The 23,028-nt window shown below is 58.9% G+C and overlaps 1 protein-coding gene across 2 annotated transcripts in view; it reads right to left on the reverse strand.

The window, feature by feature from the left end:
- Nucleotides 1-16,994, reverse strand: part of TBC1D2B (TBC1 domain family member 2B) — a 64,686-nt gene extending 47,692 nt beyond the window's left edge. Inside the window, exon 1 of one of the 2 annotated variants that reach the window (XM_051834568.2) lies at nucleotides 16,603-16,994. In XM_051834568.2, coding sequence (XP_051690528.1) covers nucleotides 16,603-16,935 — 333 coding nt within the window. In that variant the 5' untranslated portion in view covers nucleotides 16,936-16,994. Of the gene's footprint in view, nucleotides 1-16,026; nucleotides 16,048-16,602 lie in introns of those variants that run through there. The other variant, XM_051834569.2, reaches the window with a different exon arrangement.
- Between the last annotated feature and the right edge of the window lie 6,034 nt (nucleotides 16,995-23,028).

Raw genomic sequence — 23,028 nt, forward strand, 5'->3', positions numbered from 1 at the left:
TTGATTTCCACCCAACTTTAAAGACAGGGAAGGAGGGGCCAGGGCTGTGGCATGCTGGGTAAAGCCGCTGCCTGCAGTGCCGGCATCCCACATGGGCGCCAGTTCAAGTTCCAGATGCTCCACTTCCCATCCAGCTCTCTGCTGTGGCCTGGGAAAGCAGTGGAAGATGGCCCAAGTCCTTGGGTCCCTGCACCCTCGTGGGAGACCTGGGAGAAGCTCCTGGTTCCTGGCTTTGGATTGGCGCAGCTCCAGCTATTGCAGCCAATTGGGGAGTGAACCACCAGGTGGAACACCTCTCTGTTTCACTGTCTCTCTCTCTGCCTCTCTCTCTCTGTGTAACTCTTTCAAATAAATAAATCTTTTTAAAAAAAATAAAGACAGGGAAGGGATGGCCAGGCTGACAAGTGAACCAGCAGCACAGCAGAAACCCACAGGGCAGGCGCTGGTAGAGGCCTCCGGGGCAGCTAGCGCCAGGGGGCTCCCACCCAGAAGGCGTGCACCACGGACAAGGAAACAAAGCACCCCGACAGGAGCCAGCCCTGCCCCGAAAGCAGGAGGCGCAGCGTGTGCTCCCCGGGCCAGGCTGCAGGCGGCACTCACTCCCTAACGCAGCCGCAGCTTCGGAACCGAGGCAGGAAGCCCCTCTGTCTGACATCTCACTCCTCCCAGAGATCTATTTATAGATGGAGTCCCGCAGATCCGTTTCCTCAACCCACGAAGCAAGCAGGCAGAGAAAGCACCCGTGTGTCTAAAACACCACAAAGAAAAGCGAGCGACAACGACAAACCCAAACAGCTCGCAAGGCCGGAGCAGCGGGCAGGGTTTCACGCCCAGCGCGCGGCACAGCCGTCCCCTCCACCAGGCCCGGGGCCAGCCCACTGCTTTGCTGAGCCCCCATGCTTCTTCAGTATTCTCACGTTCACTTTTTATTTATTTTCATCTACCTAAAAGGCAGAACGAGAGACAGAGAATTTCAACCACTAGCTCATTCCCCAAATCCCACAACAGCCAGGGCTGGGCTGGGCCAAAGCTAGAAGCCAGGCACTCCATGCAGGTCTCCTACATGGGTGGCAGGGGCCCAAGTACTCGAGCCGTCACTGCCTCCCAGGGTGCACGGCGGTAGAAAGCCGGATCTGAAGCACAGTCGGCAGCACTCAAGCCAGCACTCCGACAGGAGTCACGGGCAATGCAAGTGTGGGCGCGACCTGCTGGGCTACAACACCCACCCGTTGTTACTACTATTTCCCTGTTGGAGCAGACACACACACAGAGGGAACGCCCACCCACTGGTTCATTCCCCAGGTGCCTGCTACAACCAGTGCAGGAGCCAGGAGCTCAGTCTGGGTCTCCCACATGGGAGGCAGAAACCGGGTCACATGATCCACGGCAGCTGCCTCCCAGGTTCTGCGTTAGCAGGAAGCTAGAGTCAGGAGCTGGAGCCGGGAATCCAACCCAGGCACTCTGCTATGGGATGCAAGGACGTAACCACCAGGTACAAAAATGCCTACTCCATTTTCTATTTGCAAACAAAATTATGTATGTGTGTGTGTGTGTGTGTGTGTGTGTATATATATATATATATATATAAAATGTACCTTAGTGGGCCGGCGCCGCGGCTCACTAGGCTAATCCTCCGCCTAGTGGCGCCGGCACACCGGGTTCTAGTCCCGGTCGGGGCGCCGGATTCTGTCCCGGTTGCCCCTCTTCCAGGCCAGCTCTCTGCTGTGGCCAGGGAGTGCAGTGGAGGATGGCACAGGTGCTTGGGCCCTGCACCCCATGGGAGACCAGGAAAAGCACCTGGATCCTGGCTCCTGCCATCGGATCAGCGCGGTGTGCCGGCTGCAGCGTGCCGGCCGTGGCGGCCATTGGAGGGTGAACCAACGGCAAAGGAAGACCTTTCTCTCTGTCTCTCTCTCTCACTGTCCACTCTGCCTGTCAAAAAATAAAAATAAATAAATAAATGTACCTTACACTCTTATTTGAAATAATGCCCCCACATAAGCTATACAGGATTTGGAGAACAGAGAAAATGCACATAATCACATCACCAGAATCAGCCTTTAGCAACACTCTGATATACTTCCTTCCAAACACTTCTTGGCCCATCAGCACATATATCCACCTACTCCATAAAACTGGAATAAAACTGCAGCCTCTTCCATAACCCATATTTGCATATCAGGAAGTCACCAATTAAACATGCACTGCACTTAGATTCTGTACACACTTGCATTTCACCCCACAACAATTTCCCCAAAGAGTTACCACCTGCTGGCCCTCAGACCCTGGATCCATGGGTTCAAATCCCTGCTCTGCCGCTCGACAGCAGCTTGGCCAGGCCTCAACTCCTCTCTGACAAGGGAGAAATCCAATGGGGGTCGCTTGCTGGTGTCATTGTGCCGGCATCCGCAAGGCTCAGAGAGCGCTGGGGGTGGGAGGCTTTGACCTGGCAGTGAAGGCCTCGGTTAGGCCCCCACCTCCTGCTGCAGAGGGCCTGGGTTCCACCAGTGTAGACCCTTCGAGGCAACACTGATGGCTCAAGTCCTGGCCACCACACGGGAGAGCCGGATTGTGTTCCCAGCTTTGGCCTGCCCTAGTCCCAGCTGTTGCAGGCATTTGGGGAGCGAACCATGGGTGGGGAGTTCTGTCTGTCCCTCTGTCTCTCAAATAAATAGTACATTTTTTAAAAAGAGAGCTTGGCACACAGTAAGGACCCAGTGAGTATCACCATCCACACCACCACAGTTACCAGAGAGCTCACAGCCGCCAGCTGGCACAGTCACAATTCAGCCTTGGTCTGTGTGACTCTGTCAAGGGGAAGACGAGTTGCGGACAAAAATCTCTTTTCAGCATTTCAGCAGGAATCAGAAGTTCCTACATGGTTTCCCTAAAATACTGCCACACCGATGACCTCGACCAGCCAAAGCTCACTTGAAAACCCAGTGCAGAAGGGGTCTGGACGTCGAGTCTGGGGGTCCCCACGGGGTCACTGGACAGCGAGAGGGTCACTATTAAGGGTAGGTCCTGCAAAGCCATAACTGAAGTCACAAAGGGCCACAATAAGGATAAACAGAGGGGCTCCGTCTGCAGCCTCGCAGAACATGAGTTCAGCCGCATGGACGGCGTTACCCCAGTGTGTTTCTGAAAAGGATGCCAACAGCTACTCACAATGAAGGAATTCGTGCTTCGGAAACTTGAGGAAGTATTTCTGGATTTCCAAGAAAAGTCTCAAGCAATTCTCTCATAAAGCAATAAAAGGCCCAAGACTGCCACGACCATCCTGACAATGCAAAATAAACTTCAGGTGAAAAACGGACGACAGCCCCAACTCTGGCAAATAACTTTAGGTCCCAAATTTTCCTTTGACTGTTTCAAAATCATAAGCCTGGAAATGATCCCCAGGGATCTGGCTCAGCATTATGAAAATGTGTCTTTGTTCCCTGGGAAGGTTTCGAAGTCTCCACTTTCAGCCCACCGAGAGTGTGGGAAGGCAAAGCCCTCCCGGTCCCCTGGGAGACCGAATGCGCTCTCCAAGACTGTCGGCTTCATGTCACACCACTAAAGCAATCCTGAGTCCTCGTCTCCGTAACGCATTCCTGTATTTGAGAGGCAGAGCGAGCGTGCGCTCCCGTCTGCTGGTTCACTCCCCAGATGCCCACAGCAGACGGCGCCAGGACCCGGGACCCAGAAGTCAATCCAGGTCTCCCAGGAGGGGGACTCAATTACTTGAGTTCTCCCGGCTGCCTCCCACAGTCTGCACTGGCAGGAGCCAGAGCAAGGATTGGGCCCAGGAACTTAACCGTTAGGCTAGATGCCCACCCCACTATCACCTGTCAGTGGCTGAGCCCACGCCCAAGCCCACCATCCTGTGGAGTCCGAGTGGAGCTGGGGGCCCTTCCTGGGAAGGCCAAGCTCCCCACCCCTCTGGGAGGTGGCACTGAGGGCCCCTGCCACCATCAGTGCTCAAGCACCCCTTTTAAAAACCAAACACCCCGAGAGAAAGGCTGTTTCTTTAGGCCTTCAGGGAGCATCTTTGCCAGCTGTTAACCGTTTCATAGAGGTTAGCAACTAAGGAGAAAGGACTAGGAGGGGAGAGCCCCACACGGTACAAAGGAAGTGAGGGGAGGCGGCCAGACAGGGGGCCAAGCAGAGGGCCACCCACCAGGGGAGGCGAGGACCAGGAGGGCTCCGGGCCTGTTGTCCACACACCCTCAGCTCAGAGAGAGGGAATACGCAGCTTGCAAGTGTCCCCAGGCCTCCGTCCCTGTGGCTCCCTATCAGCACCACGCTGCACGATCCAGGACAACTAAAACGCCTGTGGTGCTGCCCCACCTCTGTGCGGTGGCCTCCCCACGTCACACACCACCGAGTCACTCTCGCCTGATGTTTAACATGAAGTTGGGGACTGGGGCTGAGAGGTCTGCACCTCCCAGGTCCACCTAGCAGAGATCTGGGGGCGGGCTGGTCCCAGGAGCCCGCCTCCTGTGCCGGGGGAGCTGTGCAGAGTCCCAGGAGTCTCCTAAGGATGAGCTGGCGTCTCGGGGGAGTGTCAGGTGGGTCCCCCACAGCCGGGGTCTTGAAAAGTGCAGGAAGAATGCAGAGTGTGAAAAAACCATGCATGGTTTTCAAAAAAGAATTTCTGCAGCAAAGTCAGCTCCTACTAACTTATTGCAACAAGGATGAACAGGCTCCAGCTGGATGCACCAGGAGGGATGAGAGCCCCCGGGAGACCAACGTGAATTCTGCTGAGACAGACACAGGAAGAAACAGCAGATGACGGGGAGGGCTGGTGGAAGAGTGGTGCAGCCCTGCCGCTCTGTGAGAAGTGTGTGGGCACAACGGCCCGGAGGAATCAGCAGTTCACAGACGGCACCTCCTCTCAGGAGGTGATGATCGGATGCTGAAGCGGAAGCGCACAGCGGCGGACCACCCCCGGCCATCGTGGAGGAAAGTTAGTTTTGTCTGTTCCCTAACGGAAGAGAACTGATGACTGACAGCAGCCAGGACATCCGCACCAGGGATGTCCCAGCTGGCTCAGCGGACACAGTTCTGGTGGAGCAAACTCTGCACCCAGACCAGCGTCAGACGACAGCAGCGCTCTCAATGCAACTTCAAACAAGTGGGATCAGGAGAGGGAGCACTGGGGCCGGCGCGGTGGCACAGCAGCTAAAGCCGCTGCTTGCAATGCCGACATCCAATAAGGGCGCTGGTTCGAGACCCGGCTGCCTCACTTCCGATCCAGCTCTCTGCTGTGGCCTGGGAAAGCCGTGGAAGATGGCCCAAGTGCTTGGGCCCTGCATCTATGTGGGAGACCCGGAGGAAGCTCCTGGCTCCTGGCTTCAGACTGGCTCAGCTCCAACCTTTGCAGCCATTTGGGGAGTGAACCAGCAGATGGAAGATTTCTCTGCCTCTCCCTCTCTCTCTGTAACTCTGCCTTTCAAATAAATAAATGTTAAAATGAAAAAAAATTTAGGGGCCGGCGCTGTGGCGTAGCAGGCAAAGCCACCACCTACAGTGCTGGCATTCCATGTGGGCGCTGGTTCGAGTCCCAGCAGCTCCACTTTCCAGCTCTCTGCTGTGGCCTGGGAAAGCAGTAGAAGATGGCCCAGGTCTTTGGGCCCTGCACCTGCCTGGGAGACTTGGAAGAAGCTCCTGGCTCCGGATCGGTGCAGCTCTGGCCACTGCAGCTACTGAGGAGTGAACAAGTGGATGGAAGACCTCTCTCTCTCTCTCTGTCTCTGTCTCTCTCTCTGCCTCTCCTCTCTGTGTAACTCTGATTTTCAAATACATAAATAAATCTTTAAAAAATAAAATAAAAAATAAATTTTTAAAAACTCTGAAGCATCTCTTCTAGAAGAGAATCATTGACGGGAGGTGAAACCTGGCTTTCCCAGAACCGCGTGGAAGACAGAGCACAATCAAGGCAATGTTCTGCTACCTACAGGAGGGAGGGTCTCTGCAAGGGTCCCTGCACCAGTGCCTGGGGATGCTCACGATTTCCCCGGGGCCAGGAAGCTACAACTTCCGACATGGGAGTGTTCTGAGAGAGTCACTCAGAGCTGCGGCTGAAGAACGCCCAGGGAACGCCTCCCTGGAGCCCTGCCCACCCGCAGCGTCTGGTGGAAGTCATCAGGCACCCACCTCATGGTCCCGACTTGGCTCCTCCTGACTCCCTTCTTTTTCCTGATACTAAAAAAATCTTTGCAAACAGGCACTTTAGTCTAGCATTTAAGACAGCCACATCCCACACTGGAGCGCCTGGGTTCAAGTCCCGGCTCTGCCTGCAGGCTGCAACTCCCTGGGAGGCGGCAGGGGTGGCTCAGGTACTCGGATTCCCAACACCCACAAGAGATGCCCGAACTGAGCTCCTGGCTTCCGCCTGGCGCAGCCCTAACTCCGGCAGGCATCTGGTGAATGAACCAGAGATGGGAGATCTCGGTTTCCCCCTCTCTCTCTCTTTCTGCCTTTCAATTAATGAAATACAAACTCACCCTCTCAGGAACCCCAACGATGCCAGGCAATGCTGCTGCCCTCCAAGTGCTTCCCCCCAGTGCCCACGGGCACCCCCAGCATGTGGTCTCTGCCAGCCTCTAAAATCAGCGTGGGGGGTGGGGTGGGGCAGACACTTCATGGCTGACCGAGAATCTGGCCCCACACTGCTGCCCCCGAGCATAGAAACTCAGAATGCAAAGCAGACACGGCTGCTGCAAACCACAGAGGAGAAGGCTCGCGCTGCACGGCCCACAGATGGCTCGGTGGTTCCAGTCCACCTAGACAGCCTCTGTGCAATGGGGGCGGGGGCCTCCCTTCAGTCCAAGAACAGCCATCCAGGGCCTGGAGGACAGCACCACGGCTCTAGGAGAGGCCACAGCAGCTGTGCGGGCAGGCACGTGCATCCTGAGCCCTGCCCCATCCCCCCGCGGTGGTGCCCCACGCTCCATCTGTGACCGCACCCGGGAGGCGTCTCCCACACTGCATTTGAGAACCACAGTTTCGAGGGCGCTGCCTCCCGTCAAAGGGCAAAGACGGAAGCAGGTCGGCCTGGCAGGCCAGCCAGTGGGGACAGGGCACCGAGACAGCTGCAGGAGCTGCCATCAGGCTACGGCTCACAGCGTGCTCCCTTCTGGGGCCCGAGGGCAGGGCTCCCAGAGCAGAGAGCAAACACGGGCATCAGCCACGGGCCTGTGTCCCTCTGCCAGCGCCTGCACCTGGGAAGAGGTGGCCTCGGCAGAGGGACACCAGGCTCTCCCCACAAGTCACCTCGCTCAGTTCCAGCCTTCCCACGGCAGACTTCCCACACCTGCACCCAACATAGAACAGTCACGCCCAGGATCTGAGTATCCGTGAGCCACGAACAGGGAAAAGCACAGGCCTGCTTCCGCTCAGAGACCCAGGCGGACACAGGAAACGGGGCTCATCAAACCGCGGGGTTTACAGTGCTAAGATACTGTTCACGTGTCTGCAGGCACTGAGCCAGAGCCGCCACCAACCGGCTGCGGGACTCAGTGTCTCCAGTAAACTCTCGGCAGCAGGGCAGGCTGACCCCCGAGGGCCCCTCCAGCTCTGACGCCGGACAACAGCACAGGAGAGGCTCAGGCAGGCTCCCTGGGGCCACAGGCAGCAGTCGACTCCCATGAGAAGCCCAGTGGGGCTGTGCTTAACCAAGTCGAGGAGGTGAACAGCTGGCTGGCCGCATCCCATGCACAAAGCCGGCCACCCGGCCTGCAGGCACAGGCTCCCCTGCCCATCAGAGCGCCGGGAAGGGGAAATGAAGACTGGGCTCTCTGCCTAGAAGTAATTCCCATAATCCAAGATCAACATCTCTGATAGCACCGGCCTGCCCCTCCAGTCTGCTGCCGGGCCTGCCAGCCAACACAGGCGGACGAGTGCTTGCTGGGCCTCCACTCTAGGAAGCCCCCTCTGCCCAGCAGCGCCGGCCCTGGGACAGGACTGGGGCGGCAGAGGGGCCACACAGGATCTCAGTCCTCAAATGCCCCACCTCCCAGTGACCTGTCCCCTCCACAGTCAACCTCTGCTCCCCCTTGAACACTAAGACACCGGGGGAGCGTGCAAAGCCATGCGAACACTGGGGACACACCTGCACACTAGGAGGAGCGACGGCTCTGAGCGGCCACGCTCCTGCAAGTTTTCCTGATACTCGGCCACGCCGTCAGTCTCTCTGACCCTGCGGCGCTCCGAGAAACCGTGGCAGAGACCGTGGGCTTCTGGCCTGAGTCCCAGTCGGCGTTTACCTTCAGGATGCCCTGCCCCTTCACCCGCCTCGGCAACATGCCAGGCCCCACTCAGAAGCACAAACATTCTCAGACCTCTGGCACTCAGCTCTGTGCCAGACAAACACGGTCCCTCTCCTAAGTGGGTTTTGCTTGTTTTTTTATTAAAGAGCTCTTGAGGGGCCGGGCTGTGGTGTAGCAGGTAAAGCCGCCGCCTGCAGTGCCGGCATCCCATATGAGCACCGGTTCTAGTCCCGGCTACTCCACTTCTGATCCACCTCTCTCCCATGGCCTGGGAAAGCAGTGGAAGATGGCCCCAAGTGTTTGGGCCCCTGCACCCGCATGGGAGACCTGAAAGAAGCTCCTGGCTCCTGGCTTTGGATCAGCCCAGCTCAGGCTGTTGAGTCCAACTGGAGAGTGAACCAGCAGATGGAAGACCTCTCTCTCTGTGTAACTTGACTTTCAAATGAGTAAATAAATCGTAAAAAAAAAAAAAAAAAAAAAAAAAAACACCCTCCTGAAATCCCTTGATTCTATCAGGGTAAAGTCTCAACATTGCACAACTGTTTCTTAAGTCAATGGAAAATGTTACTGTTGCATCTGCGGCAAGAAGCAGGCTGCCTAGAACACGGTGAGTGCTCAGACACGCTCCCTCAATACAGGGACACTGCAAGGCTGCGTTGACCGTGGAATGAGTGACAGCACCCACGTTCTCCCCCTCCCTCTCCGCGTGGACAGGGCTCAAAGCATTCATTTCACCAACAAACATATCCCAAACATCCGCCGGGCAGCTGGCATCCCTGCAGGCCAGAAGAGCCATGGAGAAGCACAGAGGGCCCTCTGCCCTCGGGAGCCGACACCCTGGGACACGGCGTCAGGACGAGGTCCCCCTCAGGGAACACCCAGACCCTGTAGTCACCGACTCCGGGTTTCCCAAGATGCTTTTGGTCGATAGTGAACACTGCAGGCTCCCCAGGGACCCTCTCACCTCCCGTCCCGCAGAAGGCCTGGCATAAGGCACACACAGGTGCCTGGGGCATCCACCCCGAGCATGCTCCTGGAGGGCACGTACCAGCCGCTGCTTGGGAGTCTCCCCGCTCCACAGCCATCATTTCCATTCTGCACACGCTCCACGAGAGCAACGAAGCTGCAACACCACTGGCCTCCCACCACACCCCTCTGTCCCACCTGGAACCCCCACTCCAGCCTCCCCCCGACATCTGAGATCATGTCCACACGGCTAGGTCCCCTCTTGTCACAGGGTACCGACTGCTCGCTGTCTGCCCACCCGGAGGTGGGAAGGTGGCAAGCCAGCGGCCGAGGGGTGCCCGTCCCCTCGAGGAAACCTCTGAGAGATGGGAGCTGCTGCCCCTGGCCCCTCCCTCCATTTCTCAAGAAACGCCCTCTCCAAAGGGGAAGGAAACAGGCAAGAGGCACACACACGAGAGGAGCGCGTAACATCCAAACTTCCACCCTCAATGCCCACACGAGACCATCCTGGATCACGGCTTAGCGCGAAGACGACCCGTCGCTGAACCGTCGGCGCCAGGCTCTGAACGTGAAAGCCACACGCTGCATTCCAGCTCTCAGGGTGACACACGAAGAGGTGGAGAAGCGGAGAGGAAGGAGCAAGCGGGGTGCGCTCATCACAGAGACTGTGGGAGCTGGCCCGCCCCTCCTACCACAGGGGAGCAGCTGGGAGGCACCCTCTGCAAAGCGGACACGGGAACCTCATCGTGCACTGCTCAGCCTCCAGGCTGCGGGCGCTGGCTGTCCACGTTTATCAGCTGCCCAGCCTCGGGTCCTCTGTTACCGCAACCCAAACAGACTGGGACACTAGGCTTGGGGGAGGAAACGGACAAAAACCTATCAGTCTCTGCGGTCTAAAACTCTTCGCTGATTCCTACAGCTCTTAGGAAAAGACCACTTTGGCAGGTGCCGCGGCTCAATAGGCTAATCCTCTGCCTAGCAGCGCCAGCACACCGGGTTCTAGTCCCGGTCGGGGTGCCGGATTCTGTCCCGGTTGCCCCTCTTCCAGGCCAGCTCTCTGCTGTGGCCAGGGAGTGCAGTGGAGGATGGCCCAAGTGCTTGGGCCCTGCACCCCATGGGAGACCAGGAGAAGCACCTGGCTCCTGCCATCGGATCAGCGCGATGCGCCAGCCACAGCGCACCGGCCACGGTGGCCACTGGAGGGTGAACCAACGGCAAAAGGAAGACCTTTCTCTCTGTCTCTCTCTTTCTCTCTCACTGTCCACTCTGCCTGTCAAAAATAAAAATAAACAAATAAAAAATGAAAAGACCAGGATCCTGCCCGGGCCCACGTCCTGCAGAGAGAGGCCAGGTCTGCCCTTCCACAGGCATCGTCCCCTGCACCCCTCGGTGCCAGCTGCCACTGCGTCCACACCCAGCCACCCAGCCTCCCAGCCAGGGGCCTCTGCTCCGGCCATTTCCTCTCCCTGCAGCCCCCACTTCCCCTCCACTCCCACGGTTCGCACGACTCAGCCTTTACAACATCACAGCTCAAGGGTCACTTCCTCAGTGGGGTCCTCCCTAGCCCTCCCCCAGCCCTAAAGGACATCAAGACGCCCTGTTATGCATGCACTGGACCTGTTTCTTTTCGCACTTCCACCCTGTCCGGGCTCCGCTGTGCTTTTAACTGGTGTCTGTCTCCCCACTGCCGAGCTCCATGAGGATGGGCCCGGTGTCTCGCTCTGTCTGCAGCCCCAGCACCCGAGCACCCGAGCACCCACACTGAGAGAGTAGATGAAGGAATGAGACGTTCCTGCAGCCTTCCTAGAACCCGGGAAGCCAGTGACCCACTGCCAAGGGTCACATCCAGCCCCCTGCTTTTCTCTGTACCGCCTATGCATGAAAAATGGTTTAACAATTTTAAATGGTTGAAAAAACCAAAAGAATAAAATATCTGATATGAAAATTACATGAAATCCAAATTTCAGAGTCTATATGTAAAAACTGGAGTGCAGCCACACTTGTTGCTTTTTATTTATGAAGTTTTTTTATTTACTTCAAAGGCAGAGCTAGAGACAGAGAGAGAGCTCTTCTATGCACTGGTTCACTCCCCCAGAGGGCCACAACAGCCAGCACTGGGCCAGGCTGAAGCCAGGAGCGTCATCTGGTCCCCCACGTGGGTACAGGGGCCCAAGCACTTGGGCCGTCTTCCACGGCTGTTCCAGACCATTAGCAGGGAGCTGGACTGGAAGTGGAGCAGTCAGGACACGAACCGGCGCCCACGTGGGGTGCTGGCGTCACAGGCAGAGGCTTGGCCCGCGGTGCCTCCAGGTGTTGCGGCGCTGCAGTGGCAGGGGACTGAGACTGCACCTGCGTGGCAACTCACACGCGGACCTTGCATCAGGCGCACAGCTGCTCCAACAGTGCGCTCAGGGTCCACACAGTGAGCATGAAGCACAGAGAGGCCAGAAAGCGCTGGGCCCCGTGACATTCAGTGGCATTTACTGAATGGCGGCCACCTTTGACGGGGACACAAACGTCACATAACACATCCACACGCTGGGGTTCTAAAGGCTGACAGCTCACACAGCAGCCGATGCCGGTGCTCACGGGGGACCCCCTTCTAGTCGCTCGTTCATTCATTCATTCTCGTTCATTCATTCATTCAGCAAACACCTCCCTGGTGCCTCGTCTCGGCACGCCCACACGCAGCCCTGGCAGCCGACACCCAGTCCTCTCCTGCTCATGGTTATGAAGGGCGGGCCGTCCCAGCCCCAGGCGCTGCGCACCGGTTCCCAGGGCAGGCATGCGTCCCGGTTTGCAGACAGCTGCCTTTTCGCTGCATGCTCACAGCCAGAGAGAGCGATCACTCTGGGTCTCTTCATAGAAGCGCCAATCCCACTCCTGGAGACGCCACATAGGGGCTAATTAACCCCCCAGACTCCACCCCCAAATCCCTGTACTCTGAGTGCTTCAGCATGGGGCCGGCGGGGGGGGGGGGGGGCATAGACATTCGGCCCAGGCACAGCTTCCCTGCACAGTGCTGTTCTGGGAGCTGAGGGTACAAACAGCACCCCTGGTGAGCCTGCGCTCTGGGGCACAGAGCAGGACAGAGACGCCCCGGCTGAGGCCCGTGTGCAAGACGGTGGGAGATGGAACGTCACCACGGTACCACGGCAGGCGGGGGTGGGGGCGTCCCTACTCCTTTCTGGAGCTTGCTGACCAGCAAGCTCCAGCGACCCCATGACAAGTGAAGTCTCCAGAACTTGACTTAAACACTGCTTCCAGACCGCTGAGCTGCTGCCCAAGGGCCGGGCGGATCAGCAGGGCCGCTAACCTGGACGGCCGGCTCGCCACATCTAGTGTGCTCCTAACCGGCAGCACACCCGAGCCGACACATGGCTCTCACCCAGCTGAACACAGTTCCCACACCACACAAAAGGGGCATGAGAACAGGGGCGCACAGCTGTCCAGTTACGTGGGACTCGGAACCAACACACGCGTCCACGTGAGCACCGGATGACTAGGAGAAAGGGAGCAGAGGGAGGGGCTGCATCGGCGGCCAGCAGGCTGACGCCGCTCGCTCCAGGGGTGGCACAGGTCTGGAGGCGCAGTCACCCAAGTGCCAGCTTACTCGGGAAGTATTCCACGCCTCCAACTCCAGCCTGCACCACACACACACACACACACACGTGCACGCGATCATCTTCTCCCAGATCTTTGCAGCAATTTCCAAACACCCAGTAAGAGGAACTCCAGAACCTGGTAGAGCTGAGCAGTAAAAACGTTCCTGGTGCGTGCTTACTGTGTGGACAACTGACGCCCACAGCGAAGACAGGAAGCGCCGGGCACTGGGTGCAGGTGCCGGCGGGGATGCCCCCCTCCCTGTCAGGATGCCTGGGTTCAAGTCCCGGTTCCACACCCAGCTCCAGCTTCCCGTGCTGCAGACCCCGAGGGGCGGCAGGTGACGGAGAACTGACTGTGTCCCAGCTCCAGCCACGGGGGACATCTGGGAGTGAACCAGTGGATGGCAGTTACGTCTGGCTAATTCTCTCTGCCTTTCAAATTAAAAAGCAAATAAAAATAAAAAAAAAAAAAAAAAAACAAGGCAGATCTGTCAGAGCAGAAAAGGCAAGGAGACCCTTCACACTCCCACCCTCGCTGGCCCCGAGCCTCTGTTTCAGTCTCCGCTTAGCTTCACCGTCCCCGGCAAACCCCACCCGCGCTGGCGTCCACTCCTCATCTGTGAAACAGGGCCTGGAGCGGATCGCGGAGAGCAGTTCACCAAGAAACACCAGGATCAGCTTTCACTAAGACTCAAGCAATAAAACGCTTTGGAAAAGGCCAACAGACCACAGCTCCTCCGAGAAGTCTGAGAGACGCTTTAAAATAAGAAACATATGATGACACAAGACGCAAATTGCTGATTTTTTCCTTTTGTTTTTAACTCGTCTGTTAAAAGGAACGGTATTGGCGGATGCCACGCAGCCAGCTGCAGTAGGGCCGGGGCCGGGGCCACGGCCTCCCCATCGTCCCGCCCTCCTGGGAGAACAGGGTCTCCCTGGGGCAGAGCTGCCCCACACGGAAGCCGGAAAGCGCACAGCAATCACTTCTCAGATCTGAAAGGTGACAGGAAGATAAATTGCCAATCTCCACCTTTATCACCATAAAATCTTTACTCCGATGGTGCGGAGAGAACGGAACCGGTCTTCCTGAAAACACGCCTGGTGCCCGCGCTCAGGGACCTCGCTGTGGTCGCCGCAAAGCCGGCGCCCGGCCTCAGGCGTTCCGTCTTACTCCACGACTAATTTAATTTTACATGTGAAATGTTTCCCGTGAATACTCATGGGGTCGGTGACTCTCACGCGGGCCGGGATAAATGCACGGCTTGGCACAGCGGTTAGGACCCTGCTCGAGTCGCCCCCATCCCACACTGGAGGGCCTGGGCTCGAGTCCCAGCCCTGCCCCAGAGTCCCGCTTCCTGCTGATTCGCGCCCAGGGAGGCGGCGAGGGCTCAAGTAGTTGGATGCCTGCCACCCACACAGGAGGTCCAGATTGGATCCTGGATGCCGGCTTTGGCCTGGCCCAGCCCTGGCTGATGTGGGTATTTAGGGAGTGAACCTGGATGGGAGGTCTCTCTGCCTTGTAAATAAATTGAATGTTTTTAAAAAATTTAAGAACATATGTTTTCTTTTTTTGCTTTAAAGAAATATTCTGAACATACAATAAGACGAGCAGAACAGTATAACAAACACCGTGCACCCACCACCCAGCGTAAGAGACACGGCAAAGCCACTGTGGAGGTCCCGGGTCACCCACCCCCATCACAACGCTGCGTTTCCGTCACAGGTGACTGCCCCCTGGGTCCAGGGCCCCTCGCCCACCTACAGCTCTCCCCAGTCTACACAGCATGTACTCTTTTTTTTTTTGACAGGCAGAGTTAGTGAGAGAGACAGACAGAGAGAAAGGTCTTCCTTCTATTGGTTCACCCTCCAAATGGCCGCCACGGCCGGCGTGCTGCGCCAATCTGAAGGCAGGAACCAGATGCCTCCTCCTGGTCTCCCATGCGGGTGCAGGGCCCAAGCACTTGGGCCATCCTCCACTGCACTCCCTGGCCACAGCAGAGAGCTGGCCTGGAAGAGGGGCAACCGGGACAGAATCCAGAGCCCCGACCGGGACTGAAACCCGGTGTGCCGGCGCCGCAGGGCGGAGTATTAGCCTAGTGAGCCGCGGTGCCGGCCACAGCACGTGCTCTTACAACCTGCAGCCCGACTCACATAACCTCCACCTGCGCTCAAACAGCACTGATACCCATGGATTTGTCCCGTGACTTTCTATTTCTTGCTCAGTCTGATGTCTGTGAGTCAGCCACACGGACACACACGGCTCTGGGTCCTTTCTGTTCGCTACTGCGTAATATTCCATTCTACAAACACAAACACACTGCGTATTTGACCAAAGGCACAGCCTGACCTTGCACGAGGCCGCCACGCAGGCCTAGGGTGCGTCAGCCGACTCCCACACCGTTTCAGAATGCCACAACCACCCAGAGATCCCTACAAAGAGGAAAGCAGGACAGAGGCGTGTGACCCGGCCATGCAGCTGAGCGCAGACCTGGGTGGCGAGTTCGAGTCTAAGGCTACAGCCACACTCCCCCACCCAGAGATCCCCACAAAGAGGAAAGCGGGACAGAGAGGCGCGTAACCCGGCCACGCAGCTGAGCGCAGACCTGAGTGGCGAGTTCGAGTCTGAGGCTACAGCCACACTCCCAACGGTAGGCCTGTGGCCGCTTACGCAGCTGCCTCTTCGCTCAGATTTTTTTTTTTTTTTTAAGAGAGCTCTCCAGTCATCTGACAGAATCTGAAACAGGACGCTCTGTTTTCTTTCTTAACAAACAATTCCACAGGAAATCCATCTGACTCAGGGCCGCTCCACATGTTCCAGGAGGAGTCCCTGGGACCGGCTGGGGTCAGCCCCACGTTTACACAATCGCTCTCCACGGAGGCCCGGGTGGAGCCGCCCGCCTCGGCACACACGGGCCGGCTGCACCCCTCCGGCCGGGACACGGGGGCCTCTACGAGCCAGACCCTGGCCGCACTGGCAGAAGCCGAGTGCCCTGAGCTCCAAGAAAGGTTTCGGGGAACAGCTCCAGCTGCTGCTGGCGCCCAGGGCTCCGGGAACAGTCCTGTGTACACAGGGCCAAGGTGCTGGCCGGCTCCGCTCTCCACTTGGCCGGCTCTGCGGCAGCCCAGCCCTGCCCCTCTGAGAAAGCCCAGCTCGCAACAAGGAAGAGAAGTGAGACAGAGGACCGAGGGTGGAGACTCACGGAACCCGCAGGGAGCCAGGCGGGGAGCGAGGCCGCAGGCACCCCGGCTGCTCCAGGGAGGCCCTGGAAGATGATGGGGTGCAGCCCCCTCGGGCGGGGCTCCCCAAGACGGGGGAGGCCTCGCACCCGTCCCTCGCGTCTCCAGACGTTCCCCCCACACTGCGCCTCTCTGCTGGAAGATTCTGGAAAACCCCAAATGAGCAAAGGCGGCACGAGAAGCAAACAGGCTCTGGCCACTTGCTGGGGTTGTGTCCCGGAGGAGGGGCCGGGGCTCACCCGGCGAGGGCCGGGACAGCTCGCTCTGTTCCTCGCACTGGGTGCGGGGCCACTCGGGGAGCTAGCTACCTGCAGTCCCCACACCCCCCTGGGAGGCAGCCAGCACGGCCACGCCCGCTGGACGGCCAAGCCTCCCGATAAAGGCGCCTGGGAGGGGTGGGGGCTTGCACGGGAGGTGGGGGAGGGGTCCGCAAGTCGCGGGTCTGGGGTGCGGGGCGCCCGGGATCGGAACCAGGCGGGTGCGGGGAGGAGAGGGGCAGGCGGGACGTGAGGGCGTGCGGCCGCGGCGCGCGTCCCCACCTTGAGCACCGTCACAGCTCCCGCGCTGTGCACCTGGAAGTGCGTGGGCGGCTCGGCGCCCGCCTCGCCCGCCTCGTCGGGGCCCTGGTAGCTGAAGCAGGCGTCGGCAATGTCCAGGTGGCCGAGAGGCAGCGCGTCCTGCGGGCTCTTGAAGTAGTAGAGGTAGCAGCGGCGCGCGTCGAACACGAACCAGCGGCTGCGGTAGCCACGCAGCGGGCCCTTGCCCGACAGCTTCTGCAGGTAGCCGCACAGCCGCGCCGGCTCCCGCCCACCGCCCGCGCCCGCGCCCTCGCCGCCCTCCTCTGCCCGGGCCCCGGCTCCGGGCCCCGGCATCGCCCGCCCGCGCGCCCACAGCCGGCGCCCGGGCCCCGCGCCTCGCGCCTCTGCGCCGCGCGCCGCCGCCGCTGCGCCCCCTCCCGTCGCCCCGCTCTCCGCACGGCCGCGGGCGCGCAAGGCGTCCTGGGACTTGTAGTCCCGCCCCCGCCCGCCCAGGCCCAGGCCCCGCCCCCGCCTCGGCCCAGGCCACGCCCCCGCCGCGCCCCGGGCGCTCTCCGAGGCTGGGGGCTGGGGCGCAGCGGCGCCCGGTTTCTCGGTGGGTGCGGGACGACAGGGGCTATGCGTTTCCCGACGCCCAGCTGCGCACCCGCGGAAGACGGCTCTGAGCTCCGTGTAAATTGCGCTTCGCTACAATCCCAGATTGTTCCATCTGTGCGCCCCTACCTGTTCCTGGTGTGAAAATGACAGCCGCCGGTGTCACGTTGCAGGGAGAAAGGCCACCACAGAAACACCTTGCCCAGAGCAAAAGGGTCACGGGAGCTACTTGGGTGAGAGGCCGAATCAGGCCAGTTTCGCGCCTTTGAAAACACACAGAGATGGAATTTTCTAAGCTGGACACCAAGTCACTCCCCAGATGCCCACAGCAGCTGGGGCTGGGCCAGGCCAAAGCCAGGAGCCCAGGGCTCCATCTGGGTCTACTACGTGGGTGGTAGGGACCCAGCACCTGACCCACCACCTGCTGCCCCCCGGGGTGCAGCTTGGCACGAATCTGGGTGCAGACCACATCTCCCGTGTGGGACGCCAGCATCCCGACCGCTGTGCCAAACGGTTGACTCACGTAAAAACATTTTTAGGATTAATGCCGTAATGTGACACTTCGTGAAATATACATTTTTATCAATTTTGGTTTCCTGGGTTTTGTTGGACCGCAAATATTCCATAGGCCCCTTGAAGGTTGGCTGGTGTGGGCTCTGAGCCTTTGTCTGAGGAACCCCCTGGCCTGGACCCTACCTGGCTCTGGCCAGGCCCAGAATGGGGTTCCCTGGGGAGGTTGCTCAGCCACAAGCCCAGGACCCCAGGGAGAGTGGAATTAGGTAGGGGCCTGCACTGTGGCGTAACGGGTAAAGCTACTGCCTGCGGTGCCGGCATCCCATATGGGCGCTTATTCTAGTCCCAGCTGCTCCACTTCCGATCCAGCTCTCTGCTGTGGCCTGGGAAAGCAGTGGAAGACGGCCCAAGTCCTTGGGCCCCTGAACCGGCGTGGGAGACCCGGAAGAAGCTCCTGGCTCCTGGCTTTGGATTGGCGCAGCTCCGGCTGTTGCGGCCATCTGGGGAGTGAACCAGCAGATGGAAGACCTCTCTCTGTCTCTACCTCTCTCTGTAGCTCTGTCTTTAAATAAATAAAATAAATCTTTAAAATCAATCAATCAATCAAAAAGGAAGTAGGGAGGCCTCAGAGCCAGTGGCAACCCCTTGGCAGGGGTCCCTGAGTCTCTGCCCAGCTGACCCAGCCGTGGGAAGTGACCCGAGCCTTCCAGGCCTCCCTGGGGGCTTCAGAATCAACCCCAACACCCTCGGGGCCCTCCCGACCTCCCCCAGGCCCCTCTGTTCTGCCAACCGTCTCAAGGTGAGCTGCAGGGGCTTTGCCCCGACTCAGCGCTCGCCCCATCTTGCAGTAGGCAAAGTGCTGAACAAACATAGCCTCAGTCTCCCCACCACCACCACTGCAAACCAGGTCCCCCCAAGCCTCCTACATGGAAATTCCAGAGCTGTCTCTCCTTTTAAGATTGTATTCATTTATCTGCAAGGCAGAGTGACAGAAGAAAGAGAGGGAGAAACAGTAAGAGAGGAGAGCTCTCCAACTGGCCACAACGGCCAGGGCTGGGCCAGGCCAAAGCCAGGAGCCAAGAACTCCACTGGGGTCTCCCATGGGTGGCAGAGGCCCGAGCACCTGGGCCACCTTCTGCTGCTTTCCCAAGCCATAGCAGGGCGCTGGGTGGGAACAGGGCAGCCGGGACTCAAGACCCAGTGCTCTGATGTGGGCTGCCTGCTGGCTTTGCAAGCCACTGATTAATCTGCTGCGCCACACGCCGGCCCCTCTTGCTGCCTTTCCTGTTGCCATAACTGAATACCACAGACCGAGCCCTTTGTAAACAGCCAAGGTTGGTCTGGATCCTGACTCTGAAGATGGAGACGTTCGGCGGCGGCAGCCACCTTCTTGCTGGTGGGGACTCTGCAGGGTCCCAAGGTGCGAGGGGCACCCCAGGGGACTGACGGTCCTGTCTCGGGTCTCCCCCTCCTGCTGTAAAGCCACAGTTTCCTGATCACCTCCCGAGGGGCCACCTCTAAGGGCCTTTAACACGTTTCAGCCTGTTTTGGACAAACACCCAGACCAGGGCAGACGCCGCGTTGACATCATCGTCCCCGAGGCCTCGTGGGTTAAACCCAAGGTCCTGTGGTCAGGGTCAGCTTCATGCATCCCAGATATGCCCCCTGCTTGTCAGCGATGGGTGTGCTTGGTGTCAGAGGGTCTGCCCCATGCCCTCAGAGGCACCCCTGCCCCCTCGAGTCTCCCAGGAACCCAGTGACCAGAGGAAGTGGCTGACCCAGGAGGAAGTGGCCACTGTTTACTGAAAAAGGGGAAATTTGGGCAATGAACCTGCTGCCACATGGCCTCTGGGCAAACCCCCTACAGAGCCAGTGACTCATTCCAGGTCAGTTTCCCCAGAAAGGGGTGGGTTGCATCCAGCTGCCCTGGTGTCTGTGGGGCCCAAGGAAGACAGTGCTGCCTGAGGAGGAAGACAGCTTGCGCGCCTGCGTGCTGTGCGCCCTCGGCTGTAGCGCCACCCTCTCTGGGCCATACAAGAGGAAGGATGTTCTAGTGATTGGCAAGGGCCCTGACTGCCTGCCTGGAAGGGGTCCAGTGGCCGGAGGCACGGCCAGGAGGGCTGAGCTCGCTCCCTCCGCCGCGCCCAGGCCACCGGTGGCTCCGCTCCTTCCAGTCTCTGTGCTCAGAGTCCTCTTGCTGTTCCCAGCAGTCACCAGCACTTGTCCCTGCCTCTTGGAATGCAGCTGCCGCTGCGGTCAGCATCAGCATCTCCCCTGGGCCCTGGGCCCCTCTGCCACTACCCACCCCCCAGGCGAGGCAGAGCGAGGCCAGGTGGCTAATTACCCCCTCCCAAAGGCCCTGCCCCCAGCGCCTTTAACATGTGACTGTTACATTCAGTGTCTGGTTTGGACAAACACCGGGACCAGGGCAAAGGGCTCATGGCCCTCATGGTCCCCGAGAGGCCTTGTGGGTCAGACACAAGGTCCTGTGGTCGGGGTCAGCTTTACACAGCCCAGGGCTGCCCCTCCGGCTCTAGGACAGGAGTGCATGGAGCAGCCCTGCTTGGGCCTTGCTAAACCCAGGGCACGTTGGAGGGGAGGTGGCCTGGTGGGAAGGGGGGTACTTGGGGGACTACAGCTGAGAGCAGGCGAGTGCTGAGGGCTGGCAGGGGCCGGGAAGGACCAGGGCTGTCCTGGCTCTCCATGCACGCCTGGAGAACTCCCACAGGGTGCCCTGCACCCACTTCCTATACTGCCAGGAGCTGGTGGGAGGACTGGGCGGGAGTCGGGGTGAAGGTGTGGATCCAAAGCAAGGGAGGGGCTGTGTACCCTTGGGCTGGTCACCCAGCCTCCTTGGGCCTCAATTTTATCATCTGTAGAATGGGTAAAATAGTAGCACCTCTAATCCTCCGCCTTGCGGCGCCGGCACACCAGGTTCTAGTCCCGGTCGGGGCGCCGGATTCTGTCCCGGTTGCCCCTCTTCCAGGCCAGCTCTCTGCTGTGGCCAGGGAGTGCAGTGGAGGATGACCCAAGTACTTGGGCCCTGCACCCCATGGGAGACCAGGAGAAGTACCTGGCTCCTGCCATCGGATCAGTGCGGTGCACCGGCCGCAGCGCGCCAGCCGCGGTGGCCATTGGAGGGTGAACCAACGGCAAAGGAAGACCTTTCTGTCTCTCTCTCTCACTGTCCATTCTGCCTGTCAAAAAAAAAAAAAGTAGTAGCACCTGCCTCCATCCGTTGTGAGGCTTAAATGAGCTACTTGGTACAGAGGCCTGGGCACAGCCCCTGGCATGAGGGCGGCCTCAGAAGAGCAGCTGATTCATCCCACAAATATCTGTGTCCCGCTCTCGGCCCCCAGCCAGTGGTGCAAGAACCCCTGAGCGCCAGTTCGAGTCCCGGTTGCTCCTCTTCCGATCCAGCTCTCTGCTATGGCCTGGGAAAGCAGTGGAAGATTGCCCAAGTCCTTAGGCCCCTGCACCCATGTGGGAGACCTGGAAGAAGCTCCTGGCTCCTGGCTTCGGATTGGTGCAGCTCCGGTCAATTGGGGAGTGAACAAGCAGATGGAAGACCCCTCTCTCTCTGCCTCTCCTTCTCTCTCTGTGTAACCCTTTCAAATAAATAAATAAATCTTTAAAAAAAAAAAAGAGAGAGAGAGAGAGAGCGAGCCCCCGTGCCCAGGAGGGCAGGGAGCTGCAGACCCTCTGCCCTGTGGGCTCTGGCTCCCAGGAGGCCTCATTTCCCTAGCAAATCAGCTGTGTGAATTTATTCTCGCTACACAGGCATCCAGGTGGCCAGGGTGTGCAGCTAATCTGAGCGCACAGAAGGGAGTGAGGGGTGCTTGGGGCCTCAGGACCCTGACCCACCTGCAGACTGAGCGTTGGACTTGCTCAGTTGCGCATGGACAGACCAGACCAGACCAGACCAGAGACCACAGACCACAGACCACAGACCCAGTCAAAGTTGTAAAGAACGAGTTCTCCTAAAAGGGCTGCAGGTCTGTGCCTTGCAGGGCCCACGGGGATCCACAAGTCCCAGCTAATGGCCTGTCCTCTGCCCAGGCAGACAGAGCAGCTACTCAGAGCTCTTGGGTGAGGAAGGATTCTCACAGACCGGCTCCTGCAGGTAAGGAGGCTTCCACGGTGGGCGGGCTCAGGCTCTGCAACCCAGCATCACTGGTTAGCTCAGGACCCACCTGCGCCCCCGCCTGCCTTCCCTCCCGCTTGGTCCATACCGGGCTTAGCAGACACTTCCTGGCAGCCACTGTGTGCTAGGGGGGAGGCTGCAGCTTCAGAGGGGTGGGTGGGGAAGAAGAGGGGGAGAATGCACGGCGGTAGGGCTGGGGCAGGCTGCGCAGCCGTGAACTTTGAGCCCAGTCCAGCAGGAAGACTGGCCATTTGCCAGGCGTGTGGTTGGGGTTTAGGAAGGCATTTCTGGTGAGGTGGACTTGCGTGTGCAAAAGCGCAGGAGCACGGAAGATGAAGGTGTGGGGGGAGCCACAAGTCGCTGTGTGCAGCAGGATGTCCGGTTCCCAGGGAGGGCGGGGCTGGCTCAGGGCTGCCCTTGGACACCTGGCCCGGCATGTAGACCGCCTAGGGTGCTGGGGGCTGGCTTACACGGTACTCGGGTCCTTCAGCCATACTTTGGCCTCCCCAGTTCATATCCTGACCTTGGCCGAGCTGCTTTGCCTCCCCGTGCCCCTGTTTCCTCGCCTATAGGCTAGAAAACCACAGCACCTGCTTGGTGGGATTACTCCAAGTTCAATGAGTGGATGCAGTTAGCAGGGTATGACGGGCTGGGCGTTGTGGTGCAGCGGGTTAAGCCACCACTTAGAACACCCACTGGGGTGTAGGTTTGAGTCCCAAGCTACTCTGTTTCCAAGTCAGCTTCCTGCTAATGCCCCTGGGAGACAGCAGATAATGGCTCAAATATGGGGGTCCCTGCCATCCACGTGGGAGACCAGGATGGAGTTCCGAGCTCCTGGCTTCAGCATGGCCCAGCCCTGGCTGTTGCAGGCATTCAGGGAGGGAACCAGTGGATGGAATGAATCAATCACTCTCTCTCTCTCTCTCTGCCTTTCCAGTAGATGAAAAATAAGTAAAGTGACAAATTGCATAGCCCCGTGCAGAGACCATGGTAAGGGCTAAATAAATGCCAGCTGATTTCTCTTCTCTGTGCCAGGCACTATGCTAGCTTTACAATACACTAACTCAGCGGTTTCCAAACGACTTCTCGGCCTCCATGCGTTGTCTTCTGTTTTTCCAAATGAGATCTCGGACAGAGCGCTGTTAAGTGGTGGAAGTGGAGCTACCTCAAGGAGCTCC

This window comes from Oryctolagus cuniculus, chromosome 12, assembly GCF_964237555.1.
Source record: "Oryctolagus cuniculus chromosome 12, mOryCun1.1, whole genome shotgun sequence".
In the NCBI taxonomy this organism is placed as follows: domain Eukaryota; kingdom Metazoa; phylum Chordata; class Mammalia; order Lagomorpha; family Leporidae; genus Oryctolagus; species Oryctolagus cuniculus.